General features: G+C 48.5%; 1 protein-coding gene across 1 annotated transcript; it reads right to left on the reverse strand.

Moving 5' to 3' along the window:
- Positions 1-4,265: 4,265 nt before the first annotated feature.
- PLVAP (plasmalemma vesicle associated protein) lies at positions 4,266-19,677 on the reverse strand. Its single transcript, XM_035120742.2, has 6 exons — positions 19,193-19,677; positions 14,728-14,824; positions 12,150-12,763; positions 10,504-10,708; positions 9,726-9,822; positions 4,266-8,487 (listed from the first exon to the last, which is right to left on the reverse strand). Exons 1-6 carry the CDS (start codon positions 19,553-19,555, stop codon positions 8,481-8,483), a joined length of 1,383 nt encoding a protein of 460 aa, XP_034976633.1. The 5' UTR covers positions 19,556-19,677; the 3' UTR covers positions 4,266-8,480.
- Between the last annotated feature and the right edge of the window lie 350 nt (positions 19,678-20,027).

The raw sequence follows: 20,027 nt of genomic DNA on the forward strand, positions 1-20,027 counted from the left end.
ATATAATGACATGATTTCATTGATTCGTAGAATTGGAAGGGACCCCATGAGGCATCTAGTCCAACCTCCTGCAAAGCAGGAATCTTTTATAACCAGAGGTTGGGGGGCCGTCTGTCCGGGGTGCTTTAGCTGGGATTCCTGCATTGCAGGTGGTTGTACTAGATGATCTCTTGCAGGCATCCCCAAACTGCGGCCCTCCAGATGTTTTGGCCTACAACTCCCATGATCCCTAGCTAACAGGACCAGTGGTTGGGGAAGATGGGAATTGTAGTCCAAAACATCTGGAGGGCCAAAGTTTGGGGATGCCTGCATAAGAGATTCAGAAACTATTTACCATCTCTAAGGAATGGCCAGGCTACCCAGAAAAGGCAATTGATAAGGCATGATCAGGTATCCCGGCAGACACTCCAATTTCTGCTGCAGACCTGCCTCCTGTGATATATTGCAAGATGGTTTTTTTTGGGGGGGGGCGGTCTTGGGCTACAGGGTGGGCAATTTCAAATGTCTATATAAGAGCTTGCACACCAATGTTTTGGGTTCCTCCTCCCTCCTGCGTGGGGTGAGCGGGGGACCCTGTTGCAACAGTTTAATAAAGATCAGGCTTACTAGCTGCTTTGCTTCTCAAAATTCTCCGGTTGGCCTCTGCTATTTTTCTCCTACTGATAGAAAACCTACATAAGGACTCTATACGGGCTCTTGGGTCTCTATAAGGGATAAAGGAGCAGTTTTTTCTTATAACTAGCCCCCTTAAAGGTTTTTTAAAATACGCCCCTGTATCTTCTCATTGTCTTCTTAAATTCGCCCAAGAAAGAATGTGCTTTGAGGTTCAGAGCTGGGTATGTTTAGCCTGGAGAAGAGAAGGTTAAGGGGTGATATGATAGCCATGTTCAAATATATCAAAGGATGTCATATAGAGGATGGAGAAAGGTTGTTTTCTGCTGCTCCAGAGAAGCGGACACGGAGCAACGGATTCAAACTACAGTACAAGAAAGAAGATTCCACCTAAACATTAGGAAGAACTTCCTGACAGCAAGAGCTGTTCGGCAGTGGAATTTGCTGCCAAGGAGTGTGGTGGAGTCTCCTTCTTTGGAGGTCTTTAAGCAGAGGCTTGACAGGCATATGTTGAGAATGCTTTGATGGTGTTTCCTGCTTGGCAGGGGGTTGGACTGGATAGCCCTTGTGGCCTCTTCCAACTCTATGATTCTATGATTCTAGGTTACGAAACAGGACCTGGGAGCCGGCTGAGAACTCCACAGACCCTTTCCCCATTCTTGGAGGCCTCATGTTCTTTTTTTGGGGGGGGCAAGCTTTTTATTGGCCCCCGGTGACTCCATTGCCATAAACACCTGCGTCAATCTTCTTTTAATTCATGAATCACCTCGCCGTCAGAACGAACATCCTGTTTACCTGGTTGACTCTGCGGGATTCTGGCTTATCAGTCAGAAGCGAATTCTGGCATTTACTCTCCTGCAAATTATCCTACGGCAAACCTGCTCCTCTTTATTGGGGATGTGAGCAATTCCCTCTCCGGTCTCTACCCCCCCCCCCAAGAAAAAACATCCTTTTCCTTTCCTAAAAACTCATTAACAGGGCCATGTTCAGATTTCCCTCTTGTGTAAAAGATTTTGTTTCCGAAAGGAATGGAACAAAACCCAGGATGTATTTAATGGGACGCAAACACTCACACAGCACACCATCCTAGAGAGAGGTTTTCTTAAGGAGAGGGCGTTGTCTGTGTGCAAGGAAGCTCTGGGGCCTCTTAGCAGCCGCTATAAATAATATTTTCTCAAGGTTCGGTTTCTCAGCACAGTTGATGGGAGAGCCGGAGATGACTGCCTTGCCTTCAGGGCAAAATTGGTTTTTTTTTAAATCAAGCAGTTTATTCAGATAAGACCATCAGAAGAGTCTGCCTGCAGGATCAGACCAATGGCCTGTCCATCATCCTGTTCTCACAGGGACAAATCCGAAGCTCAGAACATACATGCGTGCCTGCCTAATTTTATTGTGTACGGCCTCTCCCTAGTTCAAGCCATGCTCAACATGGCGGCAGCTAGACTGGTGACTGGGAGCGGCCGCCCATATATTACCAGTCTTGAAAGACTTACATTGGCTCCCAGGACGTTTCCGAGCACAATTCAAAGTGTTGGTGCTGACTTTGAAAGCCGAAAACGGCCCAGTATCCCTGAAGGAGTGTCTCCACCCCCATTGTCCATCCCGGACACTGAGGTCCAGTTCCGAGGGCCTTTTGGCGGTTCCCTCCCTGCGAGAAGTGAGGTTACCAGGAGCCAGGCAGAGGGCCTTCTCGGTGGTGGCGCCCGCCCTGTGGAACGCCTTCCCATCAGATGTCAAGGAAATGAACAACTACCTGACTTTTAGAAGACATCTGAAGGCGGCCCTGTATTGGGAAGTTTTAAATCGTGTTTTTAATATTCTGTTGGGAGCCGCCCAGAGTGGCTGGGGTATAAGCAATAAATTATTATTATTATTATTATTATTATTATTATTATTATTATTATTATTATTTCCCTTTCTCTGTTGATTTATGGGGTGGCAGGGCAGGGGTCAGCGATGTGCGAGAGCTGCACTCTCGATGGCCACCATCCGGCGAGCAGGGGAGTTGCAGGCCTCTTGGTGTTGTGTCCTTAAAATATCCTAAGCCAGGGAACCAGGCAGAGGGCCTTCTCAGTTGTGGTACCCACCCTGTGGAACGCCCTCCCACCAGATGTCAAAAAGAAAAATAACTACCAGAGTTTTAGAGGACATCTGAAGGCAGCCCTGTTTAGGGAAGCTTTTAATCTTTAAGAAATTAGTGTATTCTAATAAGTGTATTCTAATATTTCTGTTGGAAGCTGCCCATAGTGGCTGGGGAAACCCAGCCAGACGGGCAGGGTATAAATAATAAATAATAATAGTTATTATAATTATTATTATTACTCTCCTATGTGCAGGCCTGAGAAGCTGCGATCTATTGCTAGGATCAATGTTCGCAGGGAAACCAAAAACCTTTGTTTACAAAGCTCTTGTACTACCAAACTTACTGTACGTTTGTGAAACACGGACCACTTGTAAACGCCATCTCCAGCTCCTCGAAAGATTCCATCAGCCGTTTCTCTGAAATTTTTTACACATCACCTGGGAAGACAGGCGAACTAATTCCAGTGTACCGGAAGAAGCAAAGATGACCAGTTTTCCTTGGATGGGTGAAGGGAGAGCCTGGCAATGCGTCTTCGCTGCTTTGGGTATTTGAAGATTCGTGAAATGTGCCACCCGGGAAGCGAGGCGCATACTGGTTTCACTGGTGGTCACTGGTGGAGGAACGGGGTGGGTGGGAGACGCGCACCGCCCCCGGCACCATCGGGGAGGGGGGTACCACTGCGGCCGCCCCCCTGGACATGTGCCGTGCACTCCCTACTGCGCTGGGCGCCACATGCCATGCCCCCACTTGTGACATTCAACGCCCCTGGGTGCGTACCCCGCATCTGGGACACGCGCCATGCCCCCGGGATGTGTGCCAGTCACACCCCCACCTGCTCTCCGCCCCCGGTGCCGGAACATGCAGCTTCGCCACTGCCGGTGGCAAAGAACCAGTGAGAGTCGCCAGCTTGGATGGCTTTGGAAGAGGACCGGGCAAAATTTGCCTCTCGAGGGCGACCCAGCCAGGATGGCGATGCTCATCCTCTGCGGTCGGCGAGCACCATTAGCGAGGAGGCAGCCCTGAGCCACCCCACCCCCCGTCCTGCGCTCTTTCCCTGAGGTTATTCGAGAGTGAGGGACGCCGCCTTTTCCTGCGCAAAGGATCTGGAGGGGAAACCCAGCTCAGGAAGCGCAGAAGGCTGCCGTTTTTCCCTTGCAGGCGGCTCTGGGCTCATCCACTCAGGCAAAGGCAGCTGGAAAGAAACAGACGTTTCCTAGGAAGCAGCTCATATCCCTCTCAAACTGGCTGCCATCCCATAATCACCACTGTTATCATCATCATCATTACATACCCTCCAACCAGGGCCAGATTGTGCTCCTCATCGAAGGGTAAGGGGGCCCTTTCTATGTCCAGCTGTCTTTTGTCAACAATGAATTGTTGCTGTTTTTGTGTGTGTTAAATACATGCTTATATGGCAATTTATGGACCTCACAGGTATCTCAAGCCATTTGCCCATGTTGCCCTGCAACTAGTCCATGCAGAATGTAGGCACCCTATATATGGAAAGGAACAGGCTAACAGGCGGGGCCCATGACTTACATCCTAGGAGTCCACAAAACACAAAACACGGTTGCTGCATGTAGATTTTATTTCATTAGTTTTTTTTCTCTTATATTTTGGAAATGTACATCCAGATGTTTTTTCCTTTAATTTTTTTGGGGCCCCCAAGAGATTGGAGCCCTAAGCTAGAGCTTGTTGAGCTTACACGTAAATCCGGCACTGTCTGGAAAGGAGAGAGATCCCCTCATTTCCGAAGGATGTTTCCCCAGCGTCATGCGATCGGGGATAGACTGCCATGACCATGGAAGCTCCATTAAGCCATCCTTTCTAGCAAGGTCTATCCCGCGAAAGCTAAATAATGCCTCCTTTTCCTGAGAGATATATACATATAGGCCTATCTAAATGTGTACATAATATCAAAATTTATACGTAGGCACGCCGCCCTGTCTCTTGCAAAAAGCGGCGTCTGGAAACAACAACTTAACTCTTCCCAAAGGGTGAATTGTTGAAAGCATTCGTGGTTTACATTCAAATCTTATGAAGTAAGTCAGGCCAGGAGACACAGGGGGGGGATACATATCCTGGTTTATCATCACAACAGCCCTGCAAGGTAGGGAAGGCCACCTGTTCATTTTGCTTTCTCATTTTGCCTGCCCTCCCGACTCAGTTCTCCACATTTGCACGTTACTTTTGGACGACGCCTATTTCCCCCCCAAAAAAACCCTCATTTAAAAAACTTTTCAATGCAACTTTGCCTATGACACACCTATTTCCCCCAGGCGACCTCCGCATTTCTGTGGGTGCCTTTCGCTAACTGATGGGTCTCCCTGCATGCTTGACTGGAGCAAATGTGTTTCTTGCACGAATCCGCTGGCCGGAGAACTGCGTTGCGGAATTCGGGGAGGAGTATGGATTTCAAACTGCAATTTGCTCAGATTTAAGCAAGGTTGTCTTTCGGCGCTGAACTGAACCAAATTTCTCCGCCCATCCCCTACATCACGGTAAACATGAAGCCATGAGCTTTGGCCCCTTTCTTGCGACACAGGGTTTTGAGAGCGCTAAAGAAGGAATACGTCACAGGCTGAGAGACACCGAAATGCCAACTGTGAGCTGCTGAGATCGAGACCTGTCAATCTAATAGATGGCGTGCTTCTTTGATCCCATTGCACCCGTCCTTGCCAAGATCTCTGGTGGATTTGCCAAATGTGAAAATCAGTGTTATAGGAATTCTAAGGTACAGTGGTGCCTCGCTAGACGAATTTAATTCGTTCCACGGGTCTTTTCTTATAACGAAAAATTCGTCTAGCGAATCCCATAGGAATGCATTGAATTTTTTTTTGAATTTTTTTTGCCCATAGGAACGCATTAATTGAATTTCAATGCATTCCTATGGGAAACCGCGATTCGCTAGATGAATTTTTCAAAAAACGCATTCGTCTAGCGAGGCAAGCTCCGCTCGAAAAATCCTTTCGTTAAGCGGAAATTTCGTTAAGCAGGGCATTCGTTAAGCGAGGCACCACTGTATATATGTTCATAGATGTACAAGGCAAACACAGACATAAGTATATCAACCACGTGTCTGAAACAGAGCAATCCTGAAGCCATTTTGACTCTCCCAAATCGACCTCAAATATTTCTCCGCAAGAAGGAAGGAAACGGGAAAAGCTTTCCAATGGTCTTTGGACTGTAGGGGCTTACACCTCCCAGTAAATACAGTCTGGCAAGTATCTGTTATCAATATGGGTAAGAGATTCATCTCCAAGGAATGGCCAGGCTACCCAGAAAAGGCAATTGATAAGGCATGATCAGGTATCCTGGCAGACAGGAGAGAAGCAACACACTCCCATTTCTGCTGGGTGGGGACCCCCTCTTTCTGTGATGCATGTATGATGTTTTGGGGGGTGGTCTTGAGCTACAGGGGAGGCAATTTCAACAGTCTATATAAGAGCTTGCACACCTTTGTCCTCCTCCTTTCTTCTGCCTGTGAGGGAGCACCCTGTTGCAACAGTTTAATAAAGATCAGGCTTACTAACTGCTTTGCTTCTCAATAGACTCTGGTTGGCCTCTGTTATTTTCTCCTACAGATAGTGAACCTATAGTTAAAGCTATGGTTTTCCCAGTAGTGATGTATGGAAGTGAGAGCTGGACCATCAAGAAGGCTGATCGCCAAAGAATTGATGCTTTTGAATTATGGTGCTGGAGGAGACTCTTGAGAGTCCCATGGACTGCAAGAAGATCAAACCTCTCCATTCTGAAGGAAATCAGCCCTGAGTGCTCACTGGAAGGACAGATCCTGAAGCTGAGGCTCCAAGACTTTGGCCACCTCATGAGAAGAGAAGACTCCCTGGAAAAGACCCTGATGTTGGGAAAGATGGAGGGCACTAGGAGAAGGGGACGACAGAGGACGAGATGGTTGGGCGAACATGAGTTTGACCAAACTGCGGGAGGCAGTGCAAGACAGGAGTGCCTGGCGTGCTCTGGTCCATGGGGTCACGAAGAGTCGGACACGACTAAACGACTAAACAACAACAAGGGAAAGAGAGCAGTATTTTTCTTATACGCCTCTACACAGGCAAGACCAAATATCTTTCCGTTAGCCGACGTAAAGAATGACAGTTTGTGACTGCAACTCTGCATCAATAGAAGACATCATTGTCTTCTATTGCCCTTTCTATGGTGATCTCCCAAATTGACCTCAAATATTCCTCCTCCGAAGTGAAGAAGGAAATGCAAAAACCTCTCCATTTTCTCTTTGCTCAGATTCTGTCTTTAAGGGCGTATTTGTATATGAATAGGGTGAGCCTGTGACCTGGACTCAGGAATCAAAGTGTTTACAGTTTTAATACTGTATTTTAATCTGTATTTTAACTAATTGTTTTTATGTTTTATTGTAATTCTGTTGGTGTCAGCCGCCCTGAGCCCGGTTTTTGACTGGGGAGGGCGGGGTATAAATAAAAATTTATTATTATTATTATTATTACCATCACAAAAGGAATGGCCAGGTTGCCCAGGTAATGAAACCAGTGACTATTATCCGTTATCCTGGTAGGCAGGGTTTCTGCTGCAGACCCGCCTCCTTCTGTGATGTATGTATGGTGTCTTGGGCTACAGGGTGGGCAATTTCAAAAGTCTATATAAGGGCTTGTGCACCATTGTTTGGGGTTCTCTCCTCCTTCCTGCTTGGGGTGAGTGGGGGACCCTGTTGCAACAGTTTAATAAAGACTTACAAGCTGCTTTTCTTCTCCATATTCTCTGCTTGGCCTCTGTTATTTCTCCTACCGATAGGGAACCCACTTAAGGACTCTAAACGGGCTCCTGGATACCCCATAAGGCAGGGGTCTCCAAACTTTTTCCAAAGAGGGCCAGATTTGATGAAGTGAACATGCGTGAGGGCCGACCAAAGTAGTTGACCTTTTTTTTAGGATTGAGCTTTTTTTTTTTTAAACAATTTTACCCCAAGGAATAAACTGATTAGGCCCCCCAAAATGGACTTTGGACCTGCCTGCCATAAGGCAGAAGGGAAGGTCGTCTCTTGCAAAGACCTGTTTTTTGTTGCCCGATGTTGAGATATATATATATATATAGCCTTAAGAGCAGGGACGCCCCAAACCCAAGAGACTGTGATCTACTCAAAGTATAAAAAAACCCTGTGATCTACTCACAGTATAAAAAAAATTGGCAGTCAGAGTTATTGAGCTTTCCTTAGGAAGCCAAAGTTGTTGAGCTTTTTCTTTTCCTTTTGGGAGAGATACGTAGCTGGGGGTACAAAGATCGACCAGGGGCACCCTGCAATCGACCAGTAGACCAGTAGATCACGATCAACCTGCCGGACATGCCTGCTTTAGATCATCTAAATTTCTTGCTAGGGCTTTACAGATTCGTGGAACAAAACTGGACTGGGAAACAGGAAATGAATGATCCACTAGACTAGGGGGTTGGGGAATAGAAATGTAAACCATTAGTAGTAGCGGTTGTTATTATTATTATTTTTATGTGTGTCCTGGCTACTTGCGAAACACAACAAACCAAATGAACATCTTTAGGACATCTTAAACTGGGCATCGGTAGTTCGGCAGGAAGCAGCGATGGTTTGGGGGAAAGATACCAGTGAAGAGGGCAGCTGGCTTATCCCCCTTCAATGCTGCTGCCATCCATTTCCACTTGGATTCCCTGTCCGAAACGCATCTTCAGGTGAGGGGATTTCCTAGCTCTGTACTTTCCCCTTTCCAACAATTGAGTCTTAATTCCCAGGTGCCGTTCCTGGAGGCCTCCGGCGCCGCTTCCTTTAACCGCTGTGGCAGGAAGAAATCAAATTCGGAATGAGTTTATACAGTACCTGAAGAAGTGCGCATGCACACGAAAGCTCATACCTATGACAAACTTAGTTGGTCTCTAAGGAAGGATTTTTTTTTATTTTTTTGTTTCAACTACGTCAGACCAACACGGCTACCTACCTGTAACTAACTTTATACAGTAGGCTATTGATATTTACAAATGTATTTGGATACAGTGGTATCTCAAACATCTTGGTTCCCAAACGCCGAAAACCTGGAAGTAAGTGTTCCGGTTTCCGAACGTTTTCCGGAAGCCGAACGTCCGACGCGGCTGTCGGCTATTGTTTCTGGGGCGCCTGCGCCAATCAGAAGCCATGCCTTGGTTTTCGAACATTTCGGAAGTCAATCAGGCATGGCTCCCAGACCCCTTGATCATCTCGGTCGCCCTCCTCTGCCCACCTTCCAGCTTGTCAACATCCTCCATAAATTGTGCTGCCCAGAACTGGACACAGTATCCCAGGTGTGGTCTGACCAAGGTAGAATAGAGAGGGACTATGGCATGGGCGTACCCAGCGTGGGGCAGGGGGGGCAGCTGCCCCCTCCAGAAGCAGAGCCGGTGCAGCCGTGGGCGAGAGCGGCGCTGCCGGCGGGGCTGGTGGGCAGAGGCGGAGCGCGAATTCAGCGTTCCCGCCCAACGTGCCGCACCCTCCCTCCAGCTCCCCGTCGTGCCCTCCGGCAAGGCCAAGCGCAGCGGGGAACCAGAGAGAGCGACAGGAAGCTGGAGGGCACGGCGCGGCGGGCGGGAATGCCGAACCCGCGCTCCACTGGGCTGTGCTCCGCCTCCGCTTCTGCCCACCAGCCCCGCCAGCAGCGCCACTCTCGCCCACGGCTGCACGCTCCACCTGGGCTCTGTAGCCCCGCCCACATTCCCACTTTGTGGCCCCTCCCCTGCCTTGGCCCCACCCCTTGCCCCCCAGTTTTGATCTTGGGTACGGCCCTGGACTATGGCATCCCTTGATCTGGACACTAGACTTCCATCTCTATGATTCTGCGACTCTCTAAAATCTGGGACCTGATCGCCCCCTCCCCGGGCCTCATAATATGGGATCACCCCTATATTGACCCCACACCTTATCTACCGGGCTCTGACCTCGAAGCACCCAAAATTTCCAGTAACCCAACAGAACAGAAGCTCCACCCCTTCGCTCCGCCCCATAGACCAGGACCGTATAAAATCACATTTCTAACTACAGGACCTGGGGGGTTGTCCCGCGGTGATGGCTGGCGGCTGGTTCATCAGTTTCCCGTTCTCCAAGGGGGTTCTTTTGTTCTCCAAAGGGGTTCTCAATCGGTCTAAAGGAACACAAAGCAAACACGTTCCGATGTACAGGTAAGGTTTCGCCTTCCAGACAGGAGCAACTGGCCGCTTTCCTCATTTCCTACAAATCCACCCGTGGGGGGCGGGCGGGCGGCATGTGTTATTTGGATTTATTTTGCAGGACGCATTGATTCCTGAACCTCATTTCCCAGGGACAGTCCGGGATTTACAGAAGACGTCCCAGTTTCTGATTTGATCCCAAAATGTCCCTCTTTCCCTTAGGGCGTCCCTATTTTCACGGGAAAAACGTTGGAGGGGATGGAATAGGACGTCCCTATTTTCACGGGAGAAATGTTGGAGGGAATGGAATAGGACGTCCCTATTTTCACGGGAGAAATGTTGGAGGGAATGGAATAGGATGTCCCTATTTTCACAGGAGAAACGTTGGAGGGGATGGAATAGGACGTCCCTCTTTTCACAGGAGAAACGTTGGAGAGGATGGAATAGGACGTCCCTATTTTCATGGGAGAAACGTTGGAGGGGATGGAATAGGACGTCCCTATCTTCACGGGAGAAATGTTGGAGGGGATGGAATAGGACGTCCCTCTTTTCATGGGAGAAACGTTGGAGGGGATGGAATAGGACGTCCCTATTTTCACGGGAGAAACGTTGGAAGGTATGGATGGATGGAGCAAAGTGGGAATGGGTTGACTCACCAGCATTGCTTGGAATTCCCAGGGAGGCAGGATTCGGCTGCCCGACTGCACCTGATCTTCCGGGGAAGATATGTGGGCTGGAAACCGAACCAGCAGTATTCACCACTTTCCCTGCGTTCCAAGGGATCCCCATCGTGTTGGTGCCCCCGGACGAAACAGGGCTCCCCGGCCTAATGAACGAGCTGCTGGGGAACGAAGAGGCCCCCTGCAAAGCAAAGAACCCAACATCTCCACTGAATAAGTCTTGAGATATTTCAGCAGAAGTGCGCAGGCCGAGAGGCTTCAAAAGGGCCACATTGGGGCCCCTGGGGAAGCTCCCCGGCAGCACTTCTCCAAACTCTGGCAGGTAGCAGCCGTCTTGCCAACCCTTCCATGCCATTTATTTGGGTCTGGTGGAGCTTCTGCACTTTCGATCCCCCAACAACAACCCTCCGAGGTAGGCTGAGAGTGAGGTCACACCCGGTGAGCTTCATGGCTAAGTGGAAAGTCTTGTCACAACAGCAGCCCCCTCGCTTTACCCCCAATACCTACCCATAACATTTGCCCTGATATTTATTCCATTAGTCCACTTTACCACTAAACAATAGGGTCAAGATTAATTTGAACCTCATTTCTCCTCAACACCCCCAGCTCTGACCACTGAGCCATGCTGCCTCCCCTTCCCAACAGCTCCCTTTACCTTGATATGCACGGAAATGTTAACAGCAATAACAACAACAACAACAACAACAACAACAACAACAACAACAACAATATAGATTTACCTTTAAAGGATAACCCATTTGTCATACCCCTTTTAACTTTAACGGCACGGATTTGCAGAGCGCAGGCGGCCTTTTTGGTGGTGGCCCCTGCCCTGTGAAACGCCCTCCCGTCAGATGTCAAGGAAATAAACAACTATCTGACTTTTAGGAAACATCTGAAGGCAACCCTGTCTAGGGAAGTTTGTAATGTTTGATGTGTTTTTAATATTCTGTTGGGAGCCGCCCAGAGTGGCTGGGGAGGCCCGGCCAGATGGGCAGGGTCTAAGTAATAAATTATTATTATTATTATTATTATTATTATTATTATTATTATTATTATTTGGTGTTTTATCGTGTTTTTAAGATTCTCTTGGGAGCCACCCAGACTGGCTGGGAAAACCCAGCCAGATGAGTGGGGTACAATTATTGATTGGTATTAGTAATTGTTTTATAATTTGGCATTGTTAAAGGTAAAGGACCCCTGGACGGTTAAGTCCAGTCAAAGGGCGACTATGGGGTTCCAGGTCATGTGGCCAGCAGGACTAAACCGCTTCTGGCGCATCGCATGACGGAAACCAGGGTGCACAGAAACGCCGTTTACCTTCCCACTGTAGTGGTACCTATTTATCTACTTGCACTTTGACGTGCTTTCGAACTGCTAGGTTGGCAGGAGCTGGGACAGAGCAACGGGAGCTCACCCTGTCGCAGGGATTCGAACCGCCGACCTTCTGATCGGCAAGCCCAAGAGGCTCAGTGGTTTGGCCCACAGCGCCACCCGCGTCCCCTGGCATTGTTATAACGAGGCTATTACTGGATGGTAACCGAAAACAAATGAAAATTATGATCCAAAGAAAAGAAAGTGGGAAAGGGCATGCGAGGAGCTCTGGAATGGCGCCTTCTTACCCTGAGATTCAAGCATGCTGACTTGCTCTGCTGCAGTTGCAACTGGAGGGTCTCCTTCTCCCCGACCAGATGCTGCCTCTCCGCGTACATCTTCTTGGTCTCGGCGTCGTGGGCGTCCCGGAGAAGCTGCTTCTCCCTCTCACACTGCTGTTTCTGGTCGCCCGCCTGGCGCTCCTTTTCCTGCACACTCTGGGCACAGGCGGCCTTCTGGCTCTGCAGCCGCCCGTTCTCCTCCGCCACGCTGCTCACCTTCTGCTCCACCTGCCTGGCCAGCACGTCAAACTGGTTCCGCACGGTCTCTGTCAGCTGGTTGAAGTCCTGCCGGGCGCCGCTGAGCTGGTAGCACGAGGTGAACTTGGCCATGACCTGCTCGATGGACGATCTCAGGTCCTGGCGGACGGGATCCAGCTTGGAGATGACTTGGGAGGTCAAGGTCTGGTAGTTCTGCATCCGCGACTGTTCTCCCAGCCTGTCGATCTCGCAAGCCTGCTTCTCCTTCTCGGTCCGGTCGAGTTGGTCCTGCAGGTTTTTCTTGACCCCGGACAAGGCGCCTTGCTCCAGCTGGCTCCTCAGCTGCAGAGCGGCGAGCTTTTCTTGGAGAGAGTCGATTCGAACTGCGGCGTTGGAAAAAGAAGAGAAAGAGAAAACAATATGAAAAGAAATGTTTCAGATAACTTTGGTTTAAAAAGAGAGAGAGGCTTTTTTGTTAGGCATTATAAGTGCGGAGTCCATTAGTTTCTGGCAGTGATGTATGGAAGTGAGGAGAGCGCAAAATATGGTCTGAAGTTCAACATCAAAAAAACCAAGATCATGGCCACTGGTCCCATCACCTCCTGGCAAATAGAAGGGGAAGAAATGGAGGCAGTGAGAGATTTTACTTTCTTGGGCTCCTTGATCACTGCAGATGGTGACAGCAGTCACGAAATTAAAAGACGCCTGCTTCTTGGGAGAAAAGCAATGACAAACCTAGACAGCATCTTAAAAAGCAGAGACATCACCTTGCCGACAAAGGTCCGTATAGTTAAAGCTATGGTTTTCCCAGTAGTGATGTATGGAAGTGAGAGCTGGACTATAAAGAAGGCTGATCGCCGAAGAATTGATGCTTTTGAATTCTGGTGCTGGAGGAGACTCTTGAGAGTCCCATGGACTGCAAGAAGATCAAACCTATCCATTCTTAAGGAAACCAGCCCTGAGTGCTCACTGGAAGGACAGATCGTGAAGCTGAGGCTCCAAGACTTTGGCCACCTCATGAGAAGAGAAGAATCCTTGGAAAAGACCCTGATGTTGGGAAAGATTGAGGGCACTAGGAGAAGGGGACGACGGAGGATGAGATGGTTGGACAGTGTTCTCGAAGCTACGAACATGAGTCTGACCAAACTGCGGGAGGCAGCGCAAGACAGGAGGGCCTGGCGTGCTATGGTCCATGGGGTCACGAAGAGTCGGACACGACTAAATGACTAAACAACAACAAAAAGGATGGAACTACCAAAAGAAAATGAAAGGCTGTTTATGTGTGCAATGACAGCAGCAAGGATGGTCTTAGTACCCAGAGATGGAAAGAAGAAAAAGTACCGACTCGAGAAGAATGGCACACGAAGATGATGGAATAAATATGCAGGGGGGGGGGAAATGGAGGATTCAGAATATGGCAACCCTACACCTGTGGCTGAGGTTGAATCCTGACAAGACAGAAGTACTGTTTGTGGGGGACAGGAAGTGGGCAGGTGTGGAGGACCGTCTGGTCCTGAATGGGGTCACTGTGCCCCCAAAGGACCAGGTGCGCAGCCTGGGAGTCATTTTGGACTCACAGCTGTTCATGGAAGCACAGGTTAATTCTGTGTCCAGGGCAGCTGTCTACCAGCTCCATCTGGTACGCAGGATGAGACCCTCCCTGTCCGCAGACTGTCTCACCAGTGGTGCATGCTCTGGTTATCTCCCGCTTGGACTACTGCCATGCGCTCTACGTGGGGCTACCTTTGAAGGTGAGCCGGAAACTGCAATTCATCCAGAATGCAGCAGCCAGACTGGGGACTGGGAGCGGCCGCTGAGACCATATAACACCAGTCCTGAAAGATCTACATTGGCTCCCAGGATGTTTCCAAGCACAATTCAAAGGGTTGGTGCTGACCTTGAAAGCCCTAAACAGCCTTGCCCAGTATACCTGAAGGAGCGTCTCCACCCCGGACACCGGGGTCCTCCTCCCAAGGGCCTTCTGGCAGTTCCCTCCCTGTGAGAAGTGAGGTTACAGGGAACCAGGCAGAGGGCCTTCTCGGTGGTGGCACCCGCCCTGTGGAACGCCCTCCCAAGAGAACAACTACCAGACTTTTGGAAGACATCTGAAGGCAGACCTGTTTAGGGAAGTTTTTAACGTTTAATAGACGATTGTATTTTAATGTTCTGTTGGAAGCTGCCTAGAGTGGCTGGGGAAACCCAGCCAGATGGGCGGGGTATAAATAAAATTATTATTATTATTATTATTAGTAGTAGTAGTAGTAGTAGTAGTATTCGGCCGAGCTTCCATCAGAGGTAGCCTCGAGGCTAGATTACGGCAATGCACCCCGGGTGGGGCTGCCCTTACCTTGAGTCGTCATATTCAGAAGGTACAAGTTGTAAGCACATTCCCGGCTCATCTGTTGGGCGAGAGCGTCTTGCTTCCGCTGCTCTAGGCATTTCAACTGGGGAAGATGGAGAGAGGGGGGCGGGGTTAGGATCGAGCGATTTGGGGTGGGAGAGAAAATAAGCAGAGCTGACATTGACTGGTCTTCCCCCTTCGGGAGATTCAATGGAGAAAGCAGCTTAAAATATTATTATTAATTATTAATTATCACTATTCATCATTATTAATCAGTGTTAATTCAAACTGCGGGAGGCAGTGGAAGACAGGAGTGCCTGGCGTGCTCTGGTCCATGAGGTCACGAAGAGTCAGACACGACTAAATGACTAAACAACAAGTGTTAATTAGTATTAATTATTGCTTATTATTATTGCTGTTGTTATTGTTCTTCTTCTTTGGCGATCCCTCGTAGCTGAGTAAGATTGTCTTCCATAAACACGGATTTAACAATGAGTCCGTAAGGGACTCTGGAGGCTAATTCTGGATCTACACGTCCTTCCACAGTGGGGACATTGGTTTCCGGGTGGGAGTTGATCCCCCTGAGGATTTGCCAAGCGCGCCTTCCTCTTAGCACGTTTCTCCCTTGCGTCCTGAGTTCGAGTGTCTTCAAAGCCCAGGACACCTTTGGTAAAGGCTGTTCTCCAACTGGAGCGCTCGCAGGCCAGTGTTTCCCAGTTGTCAGTGTTTGTACTACATTTTTAAAAAGATTTGCCTTGAGACAGTCTTTAAACCTCTTTTGTTGACCACCAGCATTACGCTTTCCATTTTTAAGTTCGGAATACAGTAGTTGCTTTGGATGACGATCATCAGGCATCCGCACAACATGACCAGTCCAATGAAGTTGATGTTGAAGAATCAATCGCTTCAACACTGGAGATCTTTGCTTCTTCCAGGACACTGGCATCCGTTTGCCTGTCTTCCCAAGTGATGTGAAATGATTTTTTCGGAGACATCGTTGATGGAATGCCCAAGGCCTTTGTATATTTTACCTGCCTCCAGGCAGGTGGTTCCCTCCTAGGGGAGGGGGCAGAAACTGGCCGTTTCCTCTCATTTCCCCAACACCCAATCTGAAGCTTGGGATTCTACATTTCTGTCTCACCCTTTTAAATTCATTAGCATCTCGGCGGAATTTTCTCCTGGCAAACACTGTGTGTGTGTGTGTGTGTGTGTGTGTGTGTGTGTGTGTGTGTGACGTTTTGCCTAAGATTCACTTTCCTCCACTCTTTTTTTGGCAAAGCAACCCCCCCCCCCCCGGTAATGCTTTCTTGAACATTATTCTCTGGCATTTTGATGCAAACATTGCCCTAGCTTGGGAATTTGTCAGGGGAACTGCATTGCAAAATTCAGAGAAGGGTGGATTTGAAAGGATGGCTGTGTTTTGGTTCGTTTACTTTTTCTCTATTATTATTATTATTATTATTACTATTATTATTTATTTATTTTTAAATTCATTTAATCGATTTTTCGATACAAACATCAACCACAAAAGACACATACAACAAAAACCATAATAACAGTAATAACACAATTTGACAATTCAGATTTGAATACACTGACTACACCTTTTTAAATAATATTTTCCCACCTCTCTCTCCTCCCTCTCCTCCCCACCACTACCCGCCTTACCACTTAAATATTAGTCCCAGATTTCTTCATATTATTATTCATTATTATTATTATTATTATTATTATTCATTATTATTATTATTATTAAGCAGGCAAGGCAATATATAATATGCAGCAGCCATTACGGCAAACAGGTATTCCCTATAAAGAAGAAAAACCAACAGGAAGAAAATGATAACAATACAAATATTCGTATCAACCTCATCTGTTTAGGAGCTGTTTGTGGGAGCTCGATGGCCCTGGATATGAAAGCACATCACAAAAAACATGACAATTCGAAATAAACTTGTCACTTTTACACGGGCCTCAAAGCATTCTCAGTTTGTGTCCATCCCCCCCCCCCAATTAATTCAATATCCAACAACATCGCGTACCATAGACTCATAGAATCCTAGAGTTGGAAGGGACACCCAAGGGTCATCCAGCCCAACCCCCAGGGCCGGAGTGAGGTTTGATGCTGCCCTCAGCTACTGAAGGTAATGGGGCCCTTTATGTGTCCAGCTGTCCTTTGTCAACAACAAAAGGTCGCTGTTTTTTGTGTGGAATATATGCAACAACACCACCACCAACAACAACAATTTATTATTTGAAGGTTTAGGGAAGTTTTTAATGTTTGATGCTGTATTGTTTTTAATATTCGGTTGGAAGCTGCCCAGAGTGGCTGGGGAAACCCAGCCAAATGGGCGGGGTATAATCTGGCCGGGTTTCCCCAGCCACTCTGGGCGGCTTCCAACCGAATATTAAAAACAATACTGCATCAAACATTTAAAACTTCCCTAAACGGCCGCCTTCAGTTTTCTTATAAAAGTAAAATAGTTGCTTATTGCCTTGACATCTGCTGGGAGGGTATTCCACAGGGCGGGGGCCACTACCGAGAAGGCCCTGCGCCTGGTTCCCTGTAACCTCACTTCTCGCAGCGAGGAAACCGCCAGCATTCTGAATTAGTTGCAGTTTCCGGGTCACCTTCAAAGGTAGCCCTACATAGAGCGCATTGCAGTAATTCAAGCGGGAGATAACTAGAGCATGCACCACTCTGGCGAGACAGTCTGCGAGCAGGGAGGGTCTCAGCTATATGGTCATTTATGGACCGCATAGGTATCTAAAGGAGAAGGGGACGACAAAGGACGAGATGGTTGGACAGTGTTCTCGAATCTACGAACATGAGTTTGACCAAACTGCGGGAGGCAGTGCAAGACAGGAGTGCCTGGTGTGCTCTGGTCCATGGGGTCACAAAGAGTCGGACACGACTAAACGACTAAACAACAACAACAGGTATCTAAAGCCATTTGCACATAACAAAAAAATGTGCTACTGAAGGAATTTTTTTATTTTATCAAAGTAATTCTTGAAAACTGAAATCCAATTAAGAAGTATATGAATAGTTGTCACAGCTCTAACTTAAAATTATTTTAGATTCATAACAAACTTAATAATTGATATAGAAAGGAGCAAACCTGGGATATTTTAGGGAGCAGGCTAGCAGGCGGGGCCCATGACTTACATCCTAGGAGCCGACACAACACAAAACACTGTTACTGGATGTAGGTTTAATTTCATTGGTTTATTTATCTGATATTTTGGAAATGTACATCCAGACGTTTTCTTTCCTTTAAATCTTTTGGGGGCCCCAAAGAGAGTGCGGCCCTAAGCTAGAGCTTGTTTAGCTTAGACGTCAATTTGGCACGGCCAAACCCCCCGGCAAGGAATCAAAACTGACAGTGTTAGGGAGTCATCTAGAAACAGGGAGAATATTCCAGAGCCGTTGCATATAAGTGGTGGTGGCCCTCTGCTCATGCGCAGTTTCAGCTGGAAGTACCGATAAAAGGAGAACTTTTGTTGTTGCTTATTTTGCAGACGGCTGACCAACAGATGCTGTCTGCAAACGGCTGTGTCATGACTGCCGAAAAACTGTGTCTGCCTACATCTTGTTGCTAAAGAGAACGAGGGGCTGAAAGTTCACCTATTGCTATAATGATTGTAAATAGTGCTTGCAAAAGGGTAAAAGAGTATTGGGAAATGATGGAGCCAACACATAACCTCCCCTGAAACAGGGGCTTCCTATTCCACCCCCTCCAACGGCCTCGGTCCAGTATACCTGACGGAGCGTCTCCACCCCCATCGTTCTGCCCGGACACTGAGGTCCAGCGCCGAGGGCCTTCTGGCGGTTCCCTCCCTGCGAGAAGCCAAGTTACAGGGAACCAGGCAGAGGGCCTTCTCGGTGGTGGCTCCCGCCCTGTGGAACGCCCTCCCATCAGATGTCAAGGAAATAAACAACTATCTGACTTTAAGAACACATCTGAAGGCAGCCCTGTTGAGGGAAGTTTTTAATGTTTGATGGCCAGATGGGCGGGGTATAAAAAATAAATTATTATTGTTGTTGTTTAGTCATTTAGTCGTGTCCGACTCTTCGTGACCCCATGGACCACAGCACGCCAGGCACTCCTGTCCTGCACTGCCTCCCGCAGCTTGGTCAAACTCATGTTCGTAGCTTCGAACATGAGTTGTTATTATTATTATTATTATTATTATTATTATTATTATTATTATCCAACGTTTCTCCCCTGAAAATAGGGACGTCCTATTCCATCCAAACCGGGACAGCTTCTGTAAATCCAGGACCTGCCCTTGGAAAACAGGGGCACTTGGAGGGTCTGAACTAAACAGCCCAACACATAGCACATAGGCCAATCTCTGCGTGTGAGCTTCTCGAATCACACTGCAGTGTTGGCAGGGACCCCTCAGAGATCATCCAGCCCCACCCCGTGCTAGGCAGGAATCGCCCCTCCGGGGCCTTTTTGCTGACCTTCTCGTTGTGGCAGCTCATCGAGGTCCTGTTGCAGCCGATGGCCTGGGTCTTGCTCAGCCGCGCCTCCACCTGGCTGGCGTTGAGCCGGCTCTTGAAGTTGCCGATCTCGCTGCTGAGGGCATCGCTCTTCTTGTTGCATTCCAGGAGCCGCTCCTGGATGGCTTTTTCGTGTTTCTTGGCGTTCTCCTCGGAGTTGCCGTTGCCGTACACCATGAAAAGCACCAGCCCCAAAATAATGAGGAACTGGATGAGCGAGAGGAAGAGGAAGAAATACTTCATGTAGAAGCCGCAGTCCCGCTTGTTGGGGTTCTCCTTCAGCTCCAGGCCCAGCTTGGCTATCGTGTACGGATTCTTCTCCATCTCCCCACCAACTGCCTTGGCCAACCTCGAAGGAGCCGCCTTTGGGTCAGCCGGGCGGGGACACAAATCCCCCGAGTGTTTATATTCCCTCTGACGGATGCTTCCTCTCGCCTGACTCCATCCTGCCTCTCAGGAAAAAGCTGCTGGTTCCTGGTTATCAAAAGGGGCCCCCGTGTCACCGGGAGACTGGAGTGGTTTTTTTTGGGGGGGTGGCCTCTCGCAGCTCCTTCCCCCTTGTTTGTCTTTTGGCCCCGGCCGACGGGAACGAGGCCAAGGCGGCGGCGCCTTTGCCAGCTTGGTCCCCTGGGTGCCCCGAAAGACGTCAGCCAGGGCAAAGTCATAGAAAGAACCAGAGCATCAAATTTCAGAGGGACAAGGGTCCCCCGAAGGTCCTCTAGTCCAACCCCCTGCAGTGTGGGAATCTTTTGCCCAACGTGGGGCTCGAACCCGCAACCCTGAGATGTTCAACCGA

Source organism: Zootoca vivipara, chromosome 6, assembly GCF_963506605.1.
Source record: "Zootoca vivipara chromosome 6, rZooViv1.1, whole genome shotgun sequence".
Classification (NCBI taxonomy): domain Eukaryota; kingdom Metazoa; phylum Chordata; class Lepidosauria; order Squamata; family Lacertidae; genus Zootoca; species Zootoca vivipara.